The following is a 19,343-nucleotide window of genomic DNA, read 5'->3' on the forward strand; positions in this document are numbered from 1 at the left end:
TTTTAACTTTAATTTTTTAAAATTTTGTTTTTCATTTTTATTTTTTTGGCCATGCAGCTTTCGGGATCTTAGTTCCCTGACTAGGGATCGAACCCATACCCCCTGCAGTGGAAGTGTGGAGTCCTAACCACTGGACTGCAAGGGAATTCCCCCACGGGTCAGTTTAGAGTCCCATTCTCACCCTCATCATCCCTGAAACCACAGAGCCAGATAAGTTGTGAAATTCAAAAATTTCCTGATTTTAGGAAGAGGACCAGGCACATCAACTGTGTTTATACGTAATACCCCACTGAATCCTATAACCAAACACTTTAATATTTCTGCAGCAAATATTCACAGTAAGAGGAATAGAGAAAACTGTAAATAGCTTCATGTCACTTCAGGTCCATCTTTTCTGCCACGAGAGTTATGGAGGACTCCCCAGTTTCAGAGCTGTTTGGATTTTGGAAATGTGACTAAGGCATGTGGGCATGTCATGTTGACCCAATGATGACCAAGGAGGCCCTGTGTAAAGCGCCTCCCTAGGTTGTTCTTGTCTGGTGATTCTATGGGCTAGGTCCTCTGATCACCTTTATGTTATAGGTGAGGAACCCAGGCTGAAGGAGTAAGGTGACTTACCCAGTGTCACACAGCTAGGAAGTGGCAGAGCTGGGATCCAACCCAGGGCTTTCTGACTCAAATTCATGTTCCTCATCTCCTCCGTCCCTTATTCATTCAGACTCAGGGATGTTGACTCACACTGACAAAACTCACATGAGACTGCTTTCTAAATCTTGAATGCCAGTATGTTCAGTCATGATGAATGGGTACAACGCCATGATCTGTGGAAGCTGGGACATCTTGGTGACAAGGAACAGAGGCCCATTCAAATTACTTCATGGAAAAGGGGATCTGTTTCAACCTTACAGAGGGCTGGGCCTGGGAGCCATCAGGAGCCCAGGCAGTTCTAATGGCTGGCTCTTCTTGTCTCTTTCTGACCCACTGATTTTGCTTCTTTTGTAACTTTGGCTGACTGATGCTAGGCCACATTGTAGCTTGCTGACTATGCCATGAGTTGAGTGTCTTGGTTCAGATGCCACTGGTGAGCCAGCCAGGGGAGGGTGAGGGGCACACAGATGTTGCCTCAGGCAATGAGGGTGGTGGTTGGCAATGGAAATTAGAAGGGTGTGCAAGCATTCTGAGGCTTGGCTGGCCTGTTGCTGAGGGCTAGATGGGGATTTAGGTGGTTTGCCTATTTAAAGGAATGAGGCTGAGATTGCCAAGTTAGATGGGTTTTAGCTCATTTGAATATTTAATGTGAAGGCTGCGGTTTCTTAGGGCATCTTTCCCTCTTGGGGTAGTCAGCGAGCCCTTCTCTGTTTCCAGAGCACTTTGTATTAGCTCTCTGATTATACCTACCATGGTAGGATGAATGATGGCCTCCAAAGATGTTCTTATCCTAATCCCCAAAATTTATGAATACGTGACTTTACATAGCAAAAGAGACTTCGCAGGTGTGATTAAGTGAAGGATCTTGAGATGGGAAGACCATCCTGTTTTATTAAGGTGGGCCCAGTGTTATCACAATGTTCCTTTTAAGAGGGACACAGGAAGAGTCAGAGTCAGAAGAGATGGAGTGGTGCTCTTTCAAAACAGAGGAAGAGGCCACAAGCCACTACAGGCAGCCACTAGAAGCTGAGAGACAAAAAGCAAGGAAATGGATTCTTCCATCGGAGCCTCCTGAAGGAACCAGTCCTTTTACTTTACACCTTGACTTTAGCCAGGTGAAACTGATTTCAGACTTCTGACCTACAAAAGTTAAGAGAATAAATGTGTGTTATTTTAAGCCACCCAATTTGTGGTAATTTGTTACAGCAGCCAGAGGAAGCTAATACACTCATTACTAATGGGGAGACATCAGCTGCCAATATGGGGACACCCAGCATCCACTTCCTCTTCTTAACCTTATACTCCGGTTTTCTTTTTGGGGAATTCTTTCTCCCTATCCCTTGAAGTCATAGAGGGGGAGATGGTACCTAGGTGTCTGCCTCCCCCCCCACACCCCGCATGCTATAGAAGACAAAGGGGTCCCTAGAGGCTCCTCTGGTAGAGCTCCTCTCACTGCCCACCCAGCTGGAGGTGGGCACAGGATTTTGAAATGTGAGCAAATGGAGCTGGGATGGCAACATCATTAGTGGGAGCAATATTGTGCTAATCTGAGCTCTCTGAACTTCCTGACCTTTGGCTTTGGACAAGTTACTTCTAATTGCTGAGCTTTTATTTCCTTATCTGTAAACTGGGTGCCATAAGAGTACCATCTTAATACGGCATTTCTGAGGATTCAGTGGTGGAAGTTTCATTTAAAGTGCCTGGTAGGGGATCTGTCAGCGTTGGCTTCTATCATTAAAGGTGGGAGGGTCACATACATAGCCAGAGGGAGCCATAGAAAGTTCTTGAGCAAGGAAGTAACATCACCTGTTTACCTTTTTTGGGTTCACACAAGATGGGTGGATAACTGAGATGCCTTTGACAAAACAGATTTGGGAAATGCCAGGTCTGGGGTGGGTGGTGGGAGCAGAGGTGGAGGGGTACCACCCAGTGACTGAACTAACTGCCAGTCCCTTTTGAAGAACAGGCATGTTGCTTGGTGGTGGACCTCCGGTGCCTTGATGATGGTGCAGTAGAGAGCTGTACTTTGTGTCTGTCCTGAACCTGATGCCTCTTATGGTAATTGCAACCCTATTTATTCTGGGGGAGGGGAATCCCTCTTCCCACTTGCCCCAACCCCAGGTCCTTCTGGCAGGGTTAACCCCACCCCCTTCCTAGAGGGGCTCCATATAGTCAGATCTGGCCAATCTTGCTGTGATTGGCTCAGGCAGGTCACGTGACCCAAATGGGTCCAGTGAAAGAAAATCCAAGACTTTGGCTGGAACTACTGGGAAACAGCTCCTGCTATGAATATGTAAAGTTACATATTCATATATTCTGGGGAATTAGGATGAGAACATCTTTGGAAGCCATTATTCACCCTACCATGATGGTAGGTGTGAGTTAGGAGCTGCCCAGGACACTATGTGGAGAGAACTGCATGAGAATGAAGTCATCACAGAGGGAAGCGGAGCTGAGAGATTGTAGAAACACTGAGGTTATCGTTTGAGCACCTGGATCCAGCTATGCCTTAAGTGAGGTACCACCCAAGACTTTTCAATTATTCCCTTAATTGTTTTACTCCAGGTTGAGTTTTTTAAATTAAAAAAAATTTTTTTTGTTTTAAAAATTTTTGGTCACTTGTGTCTGGAAAAGGCCAGACTAATAAATTCAACCACTTACAAACTCCAGGAGACCCTCAGGCACTCTTCTTTTTTTTTTTTTTACAAGTGAAAACATTCTCTGCTGTTGTTTTTGTGCCAACTTTAGGGTTTCCAGAGAGGTTTGGGGCAGAGAATGGAAAGTGAAGATGTGGGAACTAAGTTCCTCCAGCCCCAAGGTTGAGCGAACCCCCTCCCAGCTAATTATACCACAGGGTTTGGGATCAGAGCCCCCTTCACTAAACTTTAGGAGTCCTGGAAGATAGGACTGGAATTATACCACTGAAACTTGGATAGCTTGGTGTGTGCCAGGCATTGTGCTCAGAAAGGTGTGTGCCTCATCGGAAAGCTCACCTCAACCCTGTGCTGCTCCTCCCTTTGCAGATTTAGAGATCAAGGCTCTCTGCAAGAACCGGAGGCAAGACTTGAACCGAAATTTCCCTTTTCAAGGGCCCTTGGTTCTTGACCATAAAACAAAATTACTTAAGAGGTCTTGTCACCGGATTACCATTTGGTGAGCACTAGGTGCGGTGTTGACATTTTATCTGGATTATTTCAAGTCCTCCTAACTTGCTGGACGTTCCCGATTAAGGAGAAACAGGCTCCTGGAGACCTGACCTTAATCAGGCAAAGGTGAGTGGAGATGCGGGACTCGAACTCGGATTCTCCATTGAGTCCGGCTTTCCAGGGACATGGACATCAACTGTGCTACTTAGGCTCGCTCACGTGCTCACACACCTTCGCGATGGGGCTCTCATCACCTTAGCGGCGTCTTCCCCCCAGACTTCTTGGGATAATTCCCTCTTGGCTTGGACCATCTCCTCAAGCCCAAGTAGGTGAAGCAAAAGGGGCAGTGCCGAAGGGTCTGGTCCGGCGTCGTCCGCAGTGCGGCAGGTGGCGGCGCCCAGCCCAGAACCGCGAGCTCTCTGGCCCGGCCGGACGGCTGCAGAGGGGGTGGGCGCAACGCTGGGAACAGCGGCCGGCTCCGGAGGGCGCGGGGAGGGGCGCGGCGAGTGCGCGCTTGCGCGGTCGGGGGGACCCGCGGAGGCGCGCGGGGAGCGTGCGCGGCGATGCGCGCGTGCGCGGTGTTGGGTGTGGGGGGGGTGTGGGGGTCGCCGCGGAGGCGCGCGGCACGGCGGGAACATGGCGCGCGGGACCGGCGCGCGCGACTAGCTGGCGGGACCGTTAGCTCGAGGCGGACGCGGCCCGGGCCCCGCGGAGATGGAGCAGTCGCCGCCGCCGGCGCTCGAGCCCACCCCGGGGTCGACCCCGGCACGGAGCCGTAGGCGGCGGGAGCCCGAGTCACCGCCGGCGCCGCCTCCGGTGAGTGCGTGAGGGGCGCGGGCCGGGAGACTTTCTTTGTGAAACTCCGTCGGTGCGAGCCGGGCCGGGCCTCGGCGGCTGACGAGCGCCCGCGAAGCGGAACCCGCCCCGTCGTCCGGGTTCGAGCCCTGCCTCGCGCCGCTCGGCAGCGGGACCCGGGCTGTTGCCTGCCCGCCTCAGTTTCCGCGGGAGTGTGTGTGCGCGCACGGGGGGCCGTATACAGTCGGCGCCTAATGCGCGCGGTGCCAGTCCCTTGCCTCCGTCCCCGCTGGGCGGTGGCTGCCTGTGACCCGGGCCCACGGGAGAGGTAGACCGCAGCCGGTAGGAGACAGGTGTCGGCCAGCCCCGGGAGGCTCAGGTGCAGACAGCCCCAGGTGGAGTCTAAGGCAGTGAGCTGTCCGTTCCCGGAAGGAAGCAAGTCTGTCGGTGTCTCAGCACAGAGTGATTTTGGAATGCTTTACATCCATCTCAGCGTGGTGGTGTGTTTGGGGTATTTATCGGTCAGGGTGAAGGAAGTTGAGTGAAATGGACTTCGGAGGTGTGGCTCCGGCTGGATGGGATGGGATGCCCCCGAGCATTGGGCTCTCCAAACAGCCAGGGCATAGGAATAATCTGGAGCGCTTGATAAATATACAGGCGTCACAACTCACCCCAGGCCCAAGGACTCAGAGTCTCCAAAGCAGAGGAGCAGATTTTGAATTTTTAACAAGCTCCTGAGTGATTATATCAGGCACATTTGACAAGCACTGTTTTAGTGTAAGCCTCCTGCGAGCAGGGACCTGATCTGTTCATTGCTCACCATGGCATCCTGGTATCAGGCGCAGTGCTTAGCACATGGTAGATGGTCAGTACATATTTGTAGAAAGACTAAATGACTTAGGGAGTTTCCAAAATAGGAGTTCTTGTACTTTCAGGAGCTTTTTGAAGTTATTATCTCTGTCACATTTACTGTATGATGTGATTTTTCTCAGTCCCAACTTAACTTTTGTAACTGTTTATAAATGCCTTCTTTTCAGTATATTTTAGGCAAAAGCAAGGTATACCTTGCTTAGTATAAACCATCAACTATGTATAATCCTAGCTAGGTTAAAATTAATTCTGAAACTAAATTCTGAATAAAAAAATTGCACTTTTCTTTCTTTTCATCATTTGGGAACACTAGACTTATAGGATTTTGTTCTTTTCAGGCAAGTAAATATTTACATTTTCATCAAAGCAAATCTGAATTACTGTTTATTCAGAAAAGTTGGCAATTTGCTTAAACCTCTGAGTATTTGTAATTTTTATGTGGTATTTTGAAATTGAGATTTATGTTTAGTTCAGAGTCAATGCTAAAGTAGAATTGTTTGAAAGTTATTTGATATTTCAGGAGCTGTTTTTTTCATGTTTTTTGAATTTCAGTACTTGATTTAATTTCAGTAGTTTGTTGTTCATGGACAAAATATGAATGTATAGGAAGACAAAATTTTAGGAATATGCATATGAAGAAGAAAAATTGAAAATTAGGTGCTTTTTTTCTCTCAGCGTTTCATTTTTGTAGTTCATGCACATGTCTTTTTAAAAATTCCTTATTTTAATTGAGATATCAATATAATTGACATGTAACATATTAGTTTCAGGTGTACAGCATAATGATTTGATATTTATATATATTGCAAAGTGATCACCACAGTAAGTCCAGTTAACATCCATTACCATACATAGTTAACAGTTTTTTTTCTTGTGATGAGAGCTTTTAAGTTCTACTCTTTTAGCAACAATCAGATATACAATACAGTGTTATAGTTCTATAGTCACCATGCTGTGCATCCCCATGACTTTTTTTTTTTAAAGTGTCTTAAAAAACCCCAGCTTTGTTGAGATATAATTAATCTTACAATATGTGGTCTTTTTGTGACTGGCTTCTTTCACTTATCACAGTGTTTTTGAGGTTTATCCATGTTGTACCTGTATCATTTATTTATTGCTGAATAATACTTAATTGAACAGATATACCACATTGTATCTTTTCATGCATTGATAGACATAGGTTTTCCCCCCCACTTTTTGGTTATAATGAATGATGCTGCTATGAACATTTGTGTACAAGCTTTAGTGTGGACATATGTTTTCATTTCTCTTGGGCATATCCCAGTTGCTGGGTTATATGGTAACTCTATTTTAACCTTTTGAAAAGTTGAAAGACTGTTTCCTAAGTCATTGCATAATTTTGCATTCCCACCAGCAGTGTATGAGAGTTTTACAATCTTGTCAGTACTTGTTATTGGTTTGTCTTTTTCTTTTTAAATTAATTTTATTTATTTTTGACTGTGTTGGGTCATCATTGTTGCCCACTAGCTTCCTCTAGTTGTGGCGAGCGGAGGCTACTCTTCGTTGTGGTGTGCAGGCTTCTCATTGCAGTGTCTTCTCTTGTTGTGGAGCACCGGCTCTAGGCGTACGGGCTTCAGTAGTCGTGGCACACGGGGTCAGTAGTTGTGGCTCGCAGGCTTAGTTGCTCTGTGGCATGTGGGATCTTCCCGGACTAGGGATCGAACCCATATCCTCTGCACTGGCAGGCAGATTCTTAACCACTGCGCCACTAAGGAAGTCCCATGGTTTGTCTTTTTAACTTAGCCATCCTAGTAGGTGTTAAGTGGTATCTTATTGCAATTTTGATTTGCATTTCCTTGATGACTAATGATGTTGGGCATATTTTTTTGTGTGTGCTTATCGGCCATTTGTATATCTTTGGAGAAATTTCTGTTCAAATCCTTTGTCCATTTTGGGGGGGGTCCAATTTTTAATTGGGTTATTTGTCTTTTTATTATTGAGTTGTAGGAGTTTTAAAAATATTTTGGATACTAAATTAGGTATATGATTTGCAAATGTTTTCTCCCATTCTGTAGGTTGTGTTTTAACTTTTTTGACAGTGTCCTTTGTTGCAAAAAACGTTTTAATTGTGATGAAGTTCTTTTGTTGCTCACGCTTTTGGTGTCATATCTAAGAATCCATTGCCAAATTCAAGGTCATGAAGGTTTACCCCTATGATTTCTTCTAAGAATTTTATGTTTTTAGTCCTTATATTTAGGTCATCAATCCATTTTGAGTTAATTTTTGCATATGGTGTAAGGCAGTGGTCCAAATTCATTCTTTTGCATATTGTGATCCAGTTGTCCCAGCACTATATATTGAAAAGACTGTTCTTATCCCATTGGGTGGTGTTTGCACCCTTATTGAAAAATCAGCTGAATATGTGTTAGGTTTTTTTCTGGATTCTCAATCTTATTCTATTGCCTATCCTTATGCCAGTACAACACTAGTTGGTTACAGTAGCTTTGTAATAGGTTTTGAAATTAAGTGTAAGTCCTATAACTTTGTTCTTTTTCAAGACTGTTTTGACTTTTCTGGGTCCCTTACATATGGATTTTAGGATCAGCTTATCAATTTCTGCCCAAGAGTAGCTGGGATTTTTATAGAGATTGTGTTTAATCTGTCCTTTCAATGATGTTTTATAGTTTTCAGGCCCAAGTCTTACACTTCTTCCAAAAATTTATCTGTAAGTATTTATTTTATTCTATTAGATGCTGTTGTACATGGTACTGTTTTTAACATTTCATTTCACATCATTGTTCATCACTAGCTCATTGCTAGTGTATAGAAAAAATACAGTTGAGTTTTGGATATATCTTTTAGCTTCATCGTTTAGTGGTAGTCTGTTCCAATTTTCTGTTTCAGATCTTTCCTCGAAAATAGTGAGGAAGAATGGTCTTTGAAAACTCAAGCATGGATGCAAATCCAGGTTCATATCTCTAAGTTTTGGCTCTGCTACTTACTAGTTGAGTTTTTGACAAATCTTAATGTTATATATCCAGTGTTCTCATATGTATAATGGGACAGTAATATCCATCTCAAAGAATTAAGTAAAAGAGAATGTATGTAGGTAGATATTTAGAGCAATGCCTTGCGTGTGGTAGGGATTTGGTACTTTGTTGTTCTTTTGCTAATTAACTCTATTTAAAAGCAAGCCCCAAAGCAAACAAAACTGCCAAACCAAAAAAAAAAAAAAAAAAAGACCCTCCCCCCCCAAAATAAACAAACCTAAAACCTCAGACCAAAAAAAAAAACGAACACCAAAAAACCCCCCCCACAAAACAAAAACCTCAAACCTCTTCCTGTTCCCGTCACTTTTCTGTGACCCAAGAAATCCCTGTGAGTGTTTGAGGAACAGTGAAACAGTCTTTCACACCACACAGTTGTATTGTAAAAGGCTGCTAAATCTAGGCTGCTCTATATGATATTTGACAACGTATTTGTATGTATTATTAAAAATAATAAAAATATAACTGAAAGCTGTTTGCTCTTACCCCATAGTTCTTATTAATGTCCTGTTCTTTTACTACTTATTTCTACTAAAAGCAGAAGCAGTATTTTTTCATTAAGTTTGTTGATTACAATTCTTATTTCTTTTGAATGATTGCTATTTTTTAACATCTTTATTGGAGTCTAATTGCTTTACAATGTTGTGTTAGTTTCTGCTGTACAACAAAGTGAATCAGCTATATGTATACATATATCCCCATATCCCCTCCCTCTTGCATCTCCCTCCCACCCTCTCTATCCCACCCCTCTAGGTGGTCACACAGCACTGAGCTGATCTCCCTGTGTGATGCAGCTGCTTCCCACTAGCTATCTATTTTACATTTGGTAGTTTATGTATATCACTGTTACTCTCTTATTTCTTCCCAGCTTACCCTTCCCCCTCACCGTGTCCTCAAGTCCATTGTCTACATCTGCGTGTTTTTTTTTTTTTTTTTTTTGCGGTACGCGGGCCTCTCACTGTTGTGGCCTCTCCCGTTGCGGAGCACAGGCTCCGGACGCGCAGGCTCAGCGGCCATGGCTCACGGGCCCAGCCACTCCGCGGCATGTGGGATCTTCCCGGACCGGGGCACGAACCCGTGTCCTCTGCATCGGCAGGCGGACTCTCAACCACTGCGCCACCAGGGAAGACCCTACATCTGCGTTTTTATTCCTGTACTGCCCCTAGATTCCTCAGAACCATTTTTTTTTTAGATTCCATATATATGTGTTAGCATACAGTATTTGTTTTTCCCTTTCTGACTTACTTCACTCTGTATGACAGACTCTAGGTCCATCCACCTTCACTGCAGTACTATTTACAATAGCCAGGACATGGAAGCAACCTAAGTGTCCATCGACAGATGAATGGATAAAGAAGATGTGGCACATATATACAATGGAATATTATTCAGCCATAAAATGATTGCTGTTTTTAAAAAACTTAGAGACAAAGGCTGATGTTTGAATTGAAATTTAATAGTATTATTTTTATTTTGGTGCTTCTTCAGTAGCTGGAGTAGATTGCTATTTTGTGCAGGAGGAAACCAGAGACAACAATATAATACAGATATGATGCTTGTAACATATGTTCATTGAATGTGTATTCACTACGAACCAAAGAAAATAATTGTTTATACTGTAAATATTATTTAAACAATATAAACTTACCTTCAGAATCACAATTATAATTAAATTTATAACCCACAGATCCACAGATTGATCTCACAGACATTTCTATAAGAATATTTTATTTATTTATTTATTTTCAAATTTATTTATTTATTTATGGCTGTGTTGGGTCTTCGTTGCTGCCCACAGGCTTTCTCTCTAGTTGTGGTGGGCGGGGGGCTACTCTTCGTTGTGGTGCGCGGGCTTCTCATTGCAGTGGCTTCTCTTGTTGTGGAGCACGGGCTTCTCATTGTGGTGGCTTCTCTTTGTGGTGGCTTCTCGTTGCGGATACGGGCTCTAGGTGTGTGGGCTTCAGTAGTGTGGCACGCGGGCTCAGTAGCTGGGGCTTGCAGGCTCTAGAGCGCAGGCTCAGTAGTTGTGGCGCACAGGCTTAGTTGCTCCGAGACGTGTGGGGTCTTCCCAGACCACGGCTCGAACCTGTGTCCCCTGCACTGGCAGGCGGATTCTTAACCGTTGTGCCACCAGTCAAGTCCCTGTAAGAAAATTTTATTTTATTTATTTATTTATTTATTTTTGCGGGACGCGGGCCTCTCACTGTTGAGACCTCTCCCGTTGCGGAGCACAGGCTCCGGACGCGCAGGCTCAGCAGCCATGGCTTACGGGCCTAGCCGCTCCGCGGCACGTGGTATCTTCCCGGACCGGGGCACGAACCTGCGTCCCCTGCATCGGCAGGCAGACTCTCAACCACTGCGCCACCAGGGAAGCCCAAGAAAATTTTAAATCAAAGTGTCTGTATTAAAAAAACCCAGAAAACCACAGCCTTTTATTATTAATCATTAGAGAAATGCAAATCAAAACTACAATGAGATCATCTCACACCAGTCAGAATGGCCATCATCAAAAAATCTAGAAACAATAAATGCTGGAGAGGGTGTGGAGAAAAGGGAACACTTTTGTACTGATGGTGGGAATGTGAATTGGTACAGCCACTATGGAGAACAGTATGGAGGTTCCTTAAGAAACTTAAAATAGAACTACCATATGACCCAGCAATCCCACTACTGGCCATATACCCTGAGAAAACCATAATTCAAAGAGTCATGTACCAAAATGTTCATTGCAGCTCTATTTACAATAGCCAGGAGATGGAAACAACCTAAGTGTCCATCATCGGATGAATGGATAAAGAAGATGTGGCAAATATATACAATGGAATATTAGTCAGCCATAAAACGAAACGAAATTGAGCTATTTGTAATGAGGTGGATGGACCTAGAGTCTATCATACAGAGTGAAGTCAGAAAGAGAAAGACAAATACCGTATGCTAACACATATATATGGAATCTAAGAAAAAAAAAGTCATGAAGAACCTAGGGGTAAGACGGAAATAAAGACACAGACCTACTAGAGAATGGACTTGAGGATATGGGGAGGGGGAAGGGTAAGCTGTTACAAAGCGAGAGAGTGGTATGGACATATATACACTACCAAACGTAAAATAGCTAGTGGGAAGCAGCCGCATAGCACAGGGAGATAAGCTCGGTGCTTTGTGACCACCCAGTTGGGTGGGATACGGAGGGTGGGAGGGAGGGAGATGCAAGAGGGAAGAGATATGGGAACATATGTATATGTATAACTGATTCACTTTGTTATAAAGCAGAAACTAACACACCATTGTAAAGCAATTATACTCCAATTAAGATTTAAAATAAATAAATTAAAATAAATAAATAAATAAAACAAACAAACAAAAACACAGCCTTTTATTATTCCAAAAACTGCATGTGTGCATGGTATATAATTAGAGAACATAAGACGAGCAAAAATACCCCCTCCCCCGGTAACATTACTAATATAGTGATTACTACTCTTAATACCTTAATACATAACTTTCTGGAACTTCTTCTGTACATCTTTCTATATAACAATATTTGCACACATACAGACAAATGTATATAGGTATTTTAAATAAGACTGTATAAAATGTCTTTAATTATATTTAAAATCATCTTTATTTAGGTATAATTTATAAAAAAAATAAAATTTATCAACTTAAAGTGTATAGTTGTATGAGTTCTGACAAATATGTATAGTTGTATAATCACCATTACAGTAAAAGTTGTAGACGACTTTTCTTTTTTATTACTGAGTACTGCTCCAATGTATGTGTCCTGCAATTTGCTATCCAGTTACTAGTCAGTGAACATTTGGGTTTTTTTCTGGTTTTTAGTGATTGTGAATAGAGCTACTATGAACATTCACATACAAGTCTTTGTGTGTTTCATAAGACATACAGATAGACACATATATATATATTTTGTAAGTGTTTAGGAGTGGGATTGCTGGATTGTATGGTGAACATTATATAGATACTGTTTTGAAACCTTTTTTTTTAGGCAGTGACCCCCCTCCCCACCAACTTTCCATTTAAGTAAATTTTCCTCTTAATAAATTCTCAGACAATATTAAAAATTTTGCCTATGGGGCTTCCCTGGTGGTGCAGTGCTTAAGAATCCGCCTGCCAGTGCAGGGGACACGGCTTCGAGCCCTGGTCCAGGAAGATCCCACATGCCGCAGAGCAACTAAGCCTGTGTGCCACAACTACTGAGCCTGTGCTCTAGAGCCTGCATGCCACAGCTACTGAGCCCATGTGCCACAACTACTGCAGCCTGCGCGCCCAGAGCCTGTGCTCCACAACAAGAGAAGCCACCGCAGTGAGCCGGTGCACCACAATGAAGAGTAGCCCTGGCTTGATGCAACTAAAGAAAGCCCGTGCTCAGCAATGAAGACCCAACACAGCCAAAAATAAATAAATAAATAAATTTATTTAAAAAAAAAATTTTGCCTGTCTAAGAATGTTCTTTGAAGCTGTTATGTCAAAATCAGTATCTAATCCAGGATCATGCCTTAATTAATGTCACTGAAGTTTCTTTTAATGTAGCATGGTCCCTTTTTTCATGACTGAGTCACTGGGAAGACCAAACCAGTTGTCCTGCAGTTATCTTCTGGATTTGTCTGGTAGCTTCCATGTGGTGCCATTTACCTTGTTTCTTTATTTCCTGTAAACTAGAAGCTGTATAAAAAGACTTGATGGATCCAAGTTAAATATTTTGGCTATATTATACCACTGGTAATGTCTACTTATTGTTGCGATAAAAGGCTTGTTTTATCATTAATATTTTCTTGCTGTTGAGAAACAGAAAGCAGTTATAATATCCTTCTATTCTTTAACTAGAGATCAGAGACTAGTCCGTTTTACTAGAGATCAAAAGTAGTATTGGGAGATTGAACAAGCAGTAACAGTAACTAGAGAGTAGAACAGTAAAAGGGGGGAAGCAGGTGTCACAGTATGGCTCTAACTGCCCTTACTGTGACCACTACCAAAAAACCCCTTTTTATCTCATGGCTGTATTACCTCTAGGAGAGGAAATTTCAGTCTGGAGAACATGCATTATTTAATAATTAATAGTGTAAAGTTAAATTGCAGTAATCTGAAATGTGAGTTCTTGAGATTCTAGCTGACAAATAACTGTTTGTAATGAGGATGTGGTACTATGTTGTGGATAAAGAACAGGTTGCTAAGAAATAGCAGGTGGTCAAAGTAAAACAGCAAACCTGACTCTGTTGTAGCTTTGCAAGAGTGAAAAAAAAGTTTAGCTGTGACTGTTAAATATGGAAGGCATCTTATTGTATATAGTTTTCCTTTTCATGATTATATATCTGGCATTTCCAGGCTGTCACTGGCTAAGTTTGCCATAGTAGAAGTTCAAAAATTGCCATAGTAGTGTTTCAACGTACTGTGGACTTAGTTCAGAAAATGGTAGGAAAATTTTCTTATCAGTATTCTCTGCACTTCCAGAATTGCATAAAGAACATCACTTTGATGAAGATGAAACTTACTTTGATTATTATTTCCCTCTGTCAGTCATCATAAAAGGAAAGTCAGAAACCTTGATACTTATATTTTGCCAAATCATGCATATAGAAAGCCATTGGTGCCCATTTTTAGATTATAGATGCAAGAAAAAATAATTTTTGAAGATGAGGAGGGGAAAGTAAGAATAGGGTAAAAGAAAAGACATATTGGAAAAGAATCATCCAAATAAATAGAAAGTAGGAGCAAGTGGAGATGAGAGAAGAGGGTAGTTATTAGATTTAAAGGACAAACATTCTAAAAATTATTATTGGGATCTCTTGTGTGACCTTTCTTTCTTTTGTGATTGAACTCTGCAGCATCAAGTAAAGCTGGAATGGATTCAGTTCTTTGGGGCTGAAGGTATTTTTCTTGGTTGTTTTATTTTAGCAGTTGGACTGGGCAGTTTAAGGAGTGTCGTTTTAAAATAATAAGTTTAATCTTGACATCCTATGTTCATGGACCAGAAGACTTAACCATGTTAATATCGCAGTACTCCCCCACATGATGTACAGGTTAAGTGCAATTCCTATCAAAATCCCATCTGCCTTTTTTGCAGAGATTGACAAGCTGATCCTAAAATCCATATGGAAAGGCAGGGTACCCAGAAGAGCCAAGGCAATCTTGAAAAAGAACAAACTTAGAGGTCTCACACTTCCCAATTTCAAAATCTACTATAAAGCAACAGTAGTCAAGACAGTGTGGTACTAGTTTAAGAATAACACAGGTCAATGAAATTGAGAGTCCAGAAATAAATCCTCACATTTACAGCCAACTGATTCTCAACAATGGTGTGAAGACAATTAAATGGGGGAAAGAATGGTCTTTTCAGTGAATGTTGCTGGACAACAAACAACTGGATATCCACCTGCAAAAATGAATTTGGACCCCTACCTCACACCATACACAAAAATTAACTCAAAATAAATCGAAGACCTAAATGTAAGAGCAAAAACAATGAAAATCTTATCAGAAAACACAGGTCTGTAAGTGACAACATTTTTATAAATTTATTTATTTATTTTTGGCTGCGTTGGTTCTTCATTGCTGTGTGCGACTTTCTCTAGTTGCGGTGAGCGGGGGCCACTGTTCCCTGTGGTACATGGGCCTCTCATCACGGTGGCCTCTCCCGTTGTAGAGCACGGGCTCCAGGCATGTGGGCCCCAGCAGTTGTGGTATGTGGGCTCAGCAGTTGTGGCTCGGTTCCAGAGTACAGGCTCAGTAGTTGTGGCGCACGGGCCCAGCTGCTCCGCGGCATGTGGCATCCTTCCGGACCAGGGCCTGAACCTGTGTCCCCCGCATTGGCAGGCGGATTCTCAACCACTGCGTCACCAGCGAAGCTGGTGACAACATTTTTAATGCAAGCATGTTAACCTCCAAGTGCTTATGAGATATTATGCCAAATTGTAGAGCAGAGGAAGCCATCAATTCCATAAGACTTAACCCTGTGACCGTCTTTTACTAAGAGCTTAGTTTCCTGAAATTTTGTTAGTACAGTTTGATACTGAAAAGTATATATTTAATAAGGGCAAACACTTAGGTTGAAACAGTACCTTTTATTTTGGAGTTAATTGGTCATTCCCATTTCCCTCTCAGGAGTTTGCATGCTACTAATATTATTTTGGAATTCAGGCACCTTTATTGGACATTTGGTCCTGTGTATAGTTTCTTGTCCTTGGGAAAAGTATCTGACAGGGGATTGCACAATTTCCTGAGAGGATACTAAAAAAGTACTAAAAACACTGCCACAAATGCTTTTGTTCTGTATGTAATGTGTTTGTGTAGAGTGCTGTCTTGGATCCTTATGGTTTTAGCTTATGTAGAAACAGGATTTTTAAAAGTTGCTCCACTGTCAAATAATGCTCTTCTTAAATTCATTGCTTCTTTCTTTTTTTTATTTTTGGCTGCTTTGGGTCTTTGTTGCTGCGCGCGGGCTCTCTCTAGTTGCGGAGAGCGGGGGCCACTCTGTTGCGGTGCGTGGGCCTCTCATTGTGGTGGCTTCTCTTGTTGCAGAGCACGGGCTCCAGGTGTGCAGGCCTCTGTTGTTGCAGCACGCAGGCTCAGTAGTTGTGGTGCATGGGCTTAGCTGCTTTGCCGGCTGTGGGATCTTCCCAGACCAGGGCTTGAACCCGTGTCGCCTACATTGGCAGACAGATTCTTAACCACTGTGCCACCAGGGAAGTCCCAAATTCATTGCTTCTTAATCTCCACAAAGATTTATGAAAACCATTTATAGAAATTGTTCAGGAAATTGGTCATAAATTCCAAATATATTTCATAAAAAAATAAAATTTTTGTTAGGTGTATTTGGAAGAACCATGTAAATTATAGAGTACTGTGTGTTCCTTCCATAAGTATAAGGTCTGTTGGTTTCAGATTATTATCACTAACATGTGCTTACTATGTGTTAAGCACTGTTCTAAGTCCTTTACATAAATTAACTCATTTAATCCTCACAACTATCTTATAAGGTAGTTATTATTATTATCACTGTTTTACACATGAGGAAACTGAGATACAGCAAGGTTACTAAGTAGTAACTTACTCAAGCTCCACAGTTAGGAAGCCGAGTTGCCCTGGATTCTAATTTAGTAGTTTGGCTCTGGAGTCTACGTTCTTAACCACTGCCCTAGACTATCTTTGATTTGAACGATCATTAAGGAAATAGTCATCAATTAGAACTTCTGCTACTGAATGTTAGACTTGTTGCAGAATAGCAGTATAGAATTCCCCTGGATATTTTGTTAAAATCTAGTTTTCATTGTGGGGTTTAAGGTTATGTTGGCACAGTATTCTGGAATTTGAGTCCCTATAAAGATGATAGAGCCAAAGAATGAGTACTTGATACTAAGTTTATTCTTTCATTTTATTATCTTGCAACTTTTCATCAATCAAAAGATAAAATTAACTACAATGTAAGCAGTTTATTTTTAAGTATTTAAAGTTATAAAGCTGTTATTAAACTAATGCTTAATGGAGTACCTGACATAAAGGATTCTTGAATGAATAATGGGAATTAAACCAGATAATGAAGAAAAGTATTAAATGAAATGAGTCTATATAAAAATAATAGTTTTTAAGATAGTAAAGGAGTGATTCTAATTTCATATGCATCTCTGAAATAAAAGGAATTATAAAATAAAATCATAGCTTGTATCTTCCTTATTTATTGATGAAGGGAATCAGTCTTTATAATGCAAATTAAAAGTTGTTAACTAAAAACAAAGCAAAATTAATACTATAAGTCATTTATTGATTCAGAATTTTAGCCCAAGGTCAGGTTTGTGAAATTAACGTATAATTTTAGTTTCCTGAAAGAAGTTTTTGATTGTTTAAAAAAAAATGGATTCCAGAAATATATTCTTCATTTGAACTTCCTGAGAGAGTAAAATGTAAGTATTTACTTAATAAATATCAATTTTTGAGCTTTTCCTTATTCTTGAAGGAAAGAGTTGAAATAATTGAATGTCTAGAGACAGTTTTACACCGCTTTTTGTTTGTTTGTTTTTGCTGCACTGCACAGCTTGTGGGATCTCAGTTCGCCACCCAGGGATTGAACCTAGGTCCCGGCAGTGAAAGTGCTGCGTCCTAACCACTGGACCACCAGGGAATTCCCTATACTGCTTTGTTTTAAGTCATGTCTATTTGTGAACTCAAAGCTATTTAGAGAAGGATTTAAAATTTTTATCCTTTGTGAGATGGGTTGTAAACAAATTGGCAGATATTGAGAAATACGATTACTCTTCTACTTTAGAGTACATATTTCTAGTTGAAGTTGGAAGAGAGAGAATTAGTCGATGTGTTTGCTAGTTAATTTTTTTTCAAAATGTGGTTGGTTTCCCACCATTGTCATAGCATTTTGATTGATTTTATAGAGGGAGTTGTGAAAGTGAATTTGTGTCAATTTGGCTCAAATGTTTAAAAAAAGTTTTGTTTCTTGTGTATTTTATCACTTTTTGTTCATAATGAGTTTAGATACAGCAGTATTTTAACATTGGCTTTTAAAAATCATGACACTAAAAACACATATTATGTTTAACAATACTGCAGAAAATAAAAGTTACTTTTATTAAATTTCCACTTATACAAAGTTTGTATGTAAGACATGTATTTACAATTAAGGATAATGAACTCTTAAATTTTATATTCTCAGCCCAAGATATTTTTGAGCTTCAGTAAATAGAAACCATAATTTATAAAATAAATTGTGTATACCTACCATGAATTACCTTACTTTTGATTTCTGAATGGGACAATAGTGAAGGTAGTAGTTTTATTTTGCAGTGTGGAAGATGATTTCATTGCCTGATTTTCTACCCATTTTGTCCTGTGTGTGTTGTCAGGTCAGATGTTCTCAACCAAGAGTCTTAAAAAATCACTCCATATGTGAGAAAATTATTTCCCTTATAGCTGAAAGTCCAGATATGAACTTTAAAAAGCATGTAAGCAAGTTGTGCTTAAGTGTTGCATTTCAAAGGCTGCCTTAAATTTAGAGAGTTGTGTATCATGGCATTGTAGCATATGTAGTGTCAAAAGCATGAGATCTGTACCTTATTGTCCTATCCATAAAGTGAGAATGCTACCGTTGCTTATTTTACAGGGTTGTTGTCAGGATTAAATGAATTAATATGTATATATTATTTAAAACACTTCCAGGCACATAGTAAGTGCTAAATAAATGCTAGGGGGGTGTGTGTGTGTGTGTGTGTGTTGTGTTTTGTTGTTGTTATTACTATTGTTGACCTAAAACAAATAGACTGCCAGATATTTCTCCAGCAAAGATGGGTTTATTTGGGATCAGCAGAGAATTGCAGTTTGGGGTGGGCATCCATGGTGAGCACGCATGGCAAGGAAAGGAGAACACTTCTATAGAGAGGAAGTTGGGAGGACAGTAGTAAAGGAGTCCATGGCTTTTCAGTGGTTGTGTCCTTGCCAGGAAAGAAGAGGAACCTTTCTTCTTCCTGTTGGGCTCTGCTATCGTTACAGGGTATGGGAGCTCCCCTTTCTGGTCTCCCAGCTCCATTTAACTGAGGTTTCTTTCCTGGGTGTAGTATCTCATGTTGGAGGGAAAGTACACATATTGGAAAGTTAATTATGTCGTATTTGAGTAACAAGGAGGGCTAGGAGGGAAAACTCTCAGGTACTTTTTATCTAAAATCCATATGTCATCAAGATCACAGACACTGGAGATCATCTGAAGTGCTATGTTATCATCAAAGGTTTGGTGGCAAACTTTCAACAGGCTTGGTCCAGGTATCTTGGGAAAGCTGTTTCATCAGATGTCATCTGCTTCAATTCCAGGAAATCTTTACTTTCAGATCACCAGATGATGGTGCAGGTCCATTCAGGGTTT

The 19,343-nt window shown here is 41.2% G+C and overlaps 1 protein-coding gene across 1 annotated transcript in view; it reads left to right on the forward strand.

Annotated features, from left to right (window-relative positions):
- Nucleotides 1-4,438: 4,438 nt before the first annotated feature.
- TTC28 (tetratricopeptide repeat domain 28) overlaps nt 4,439-19,343 on the forward strand; it is a 593,462-nt gene continuing 578,557 nt past the window's right edge. Inside the window, exon 1 of the mRNA XM_082853188.1 lies at nt 4,439-4,610. Coding sequence (XP_082709314.1) covers nt 4,509-4,610 — 102 coding nt within the window. The 5' untranslated portion in view covers nt 4,439-4,508. The remainder of the gene's footprint in view (nt 4,611-19,343) is intronic.

The sequence above is a fragment of the Leucopleurus acutus genome (genome assembly GCF_964270905.1).
Source record: "Leucopleurus acutus genome assembly, chromosome: 13".
Classification (NCBI taxonomy): Eukaryota; Metazoa; Chordata; class Mammalia; order Artiodactyla; family Delphinidae; genus Leucopleurus; species Leucopleurus acutus.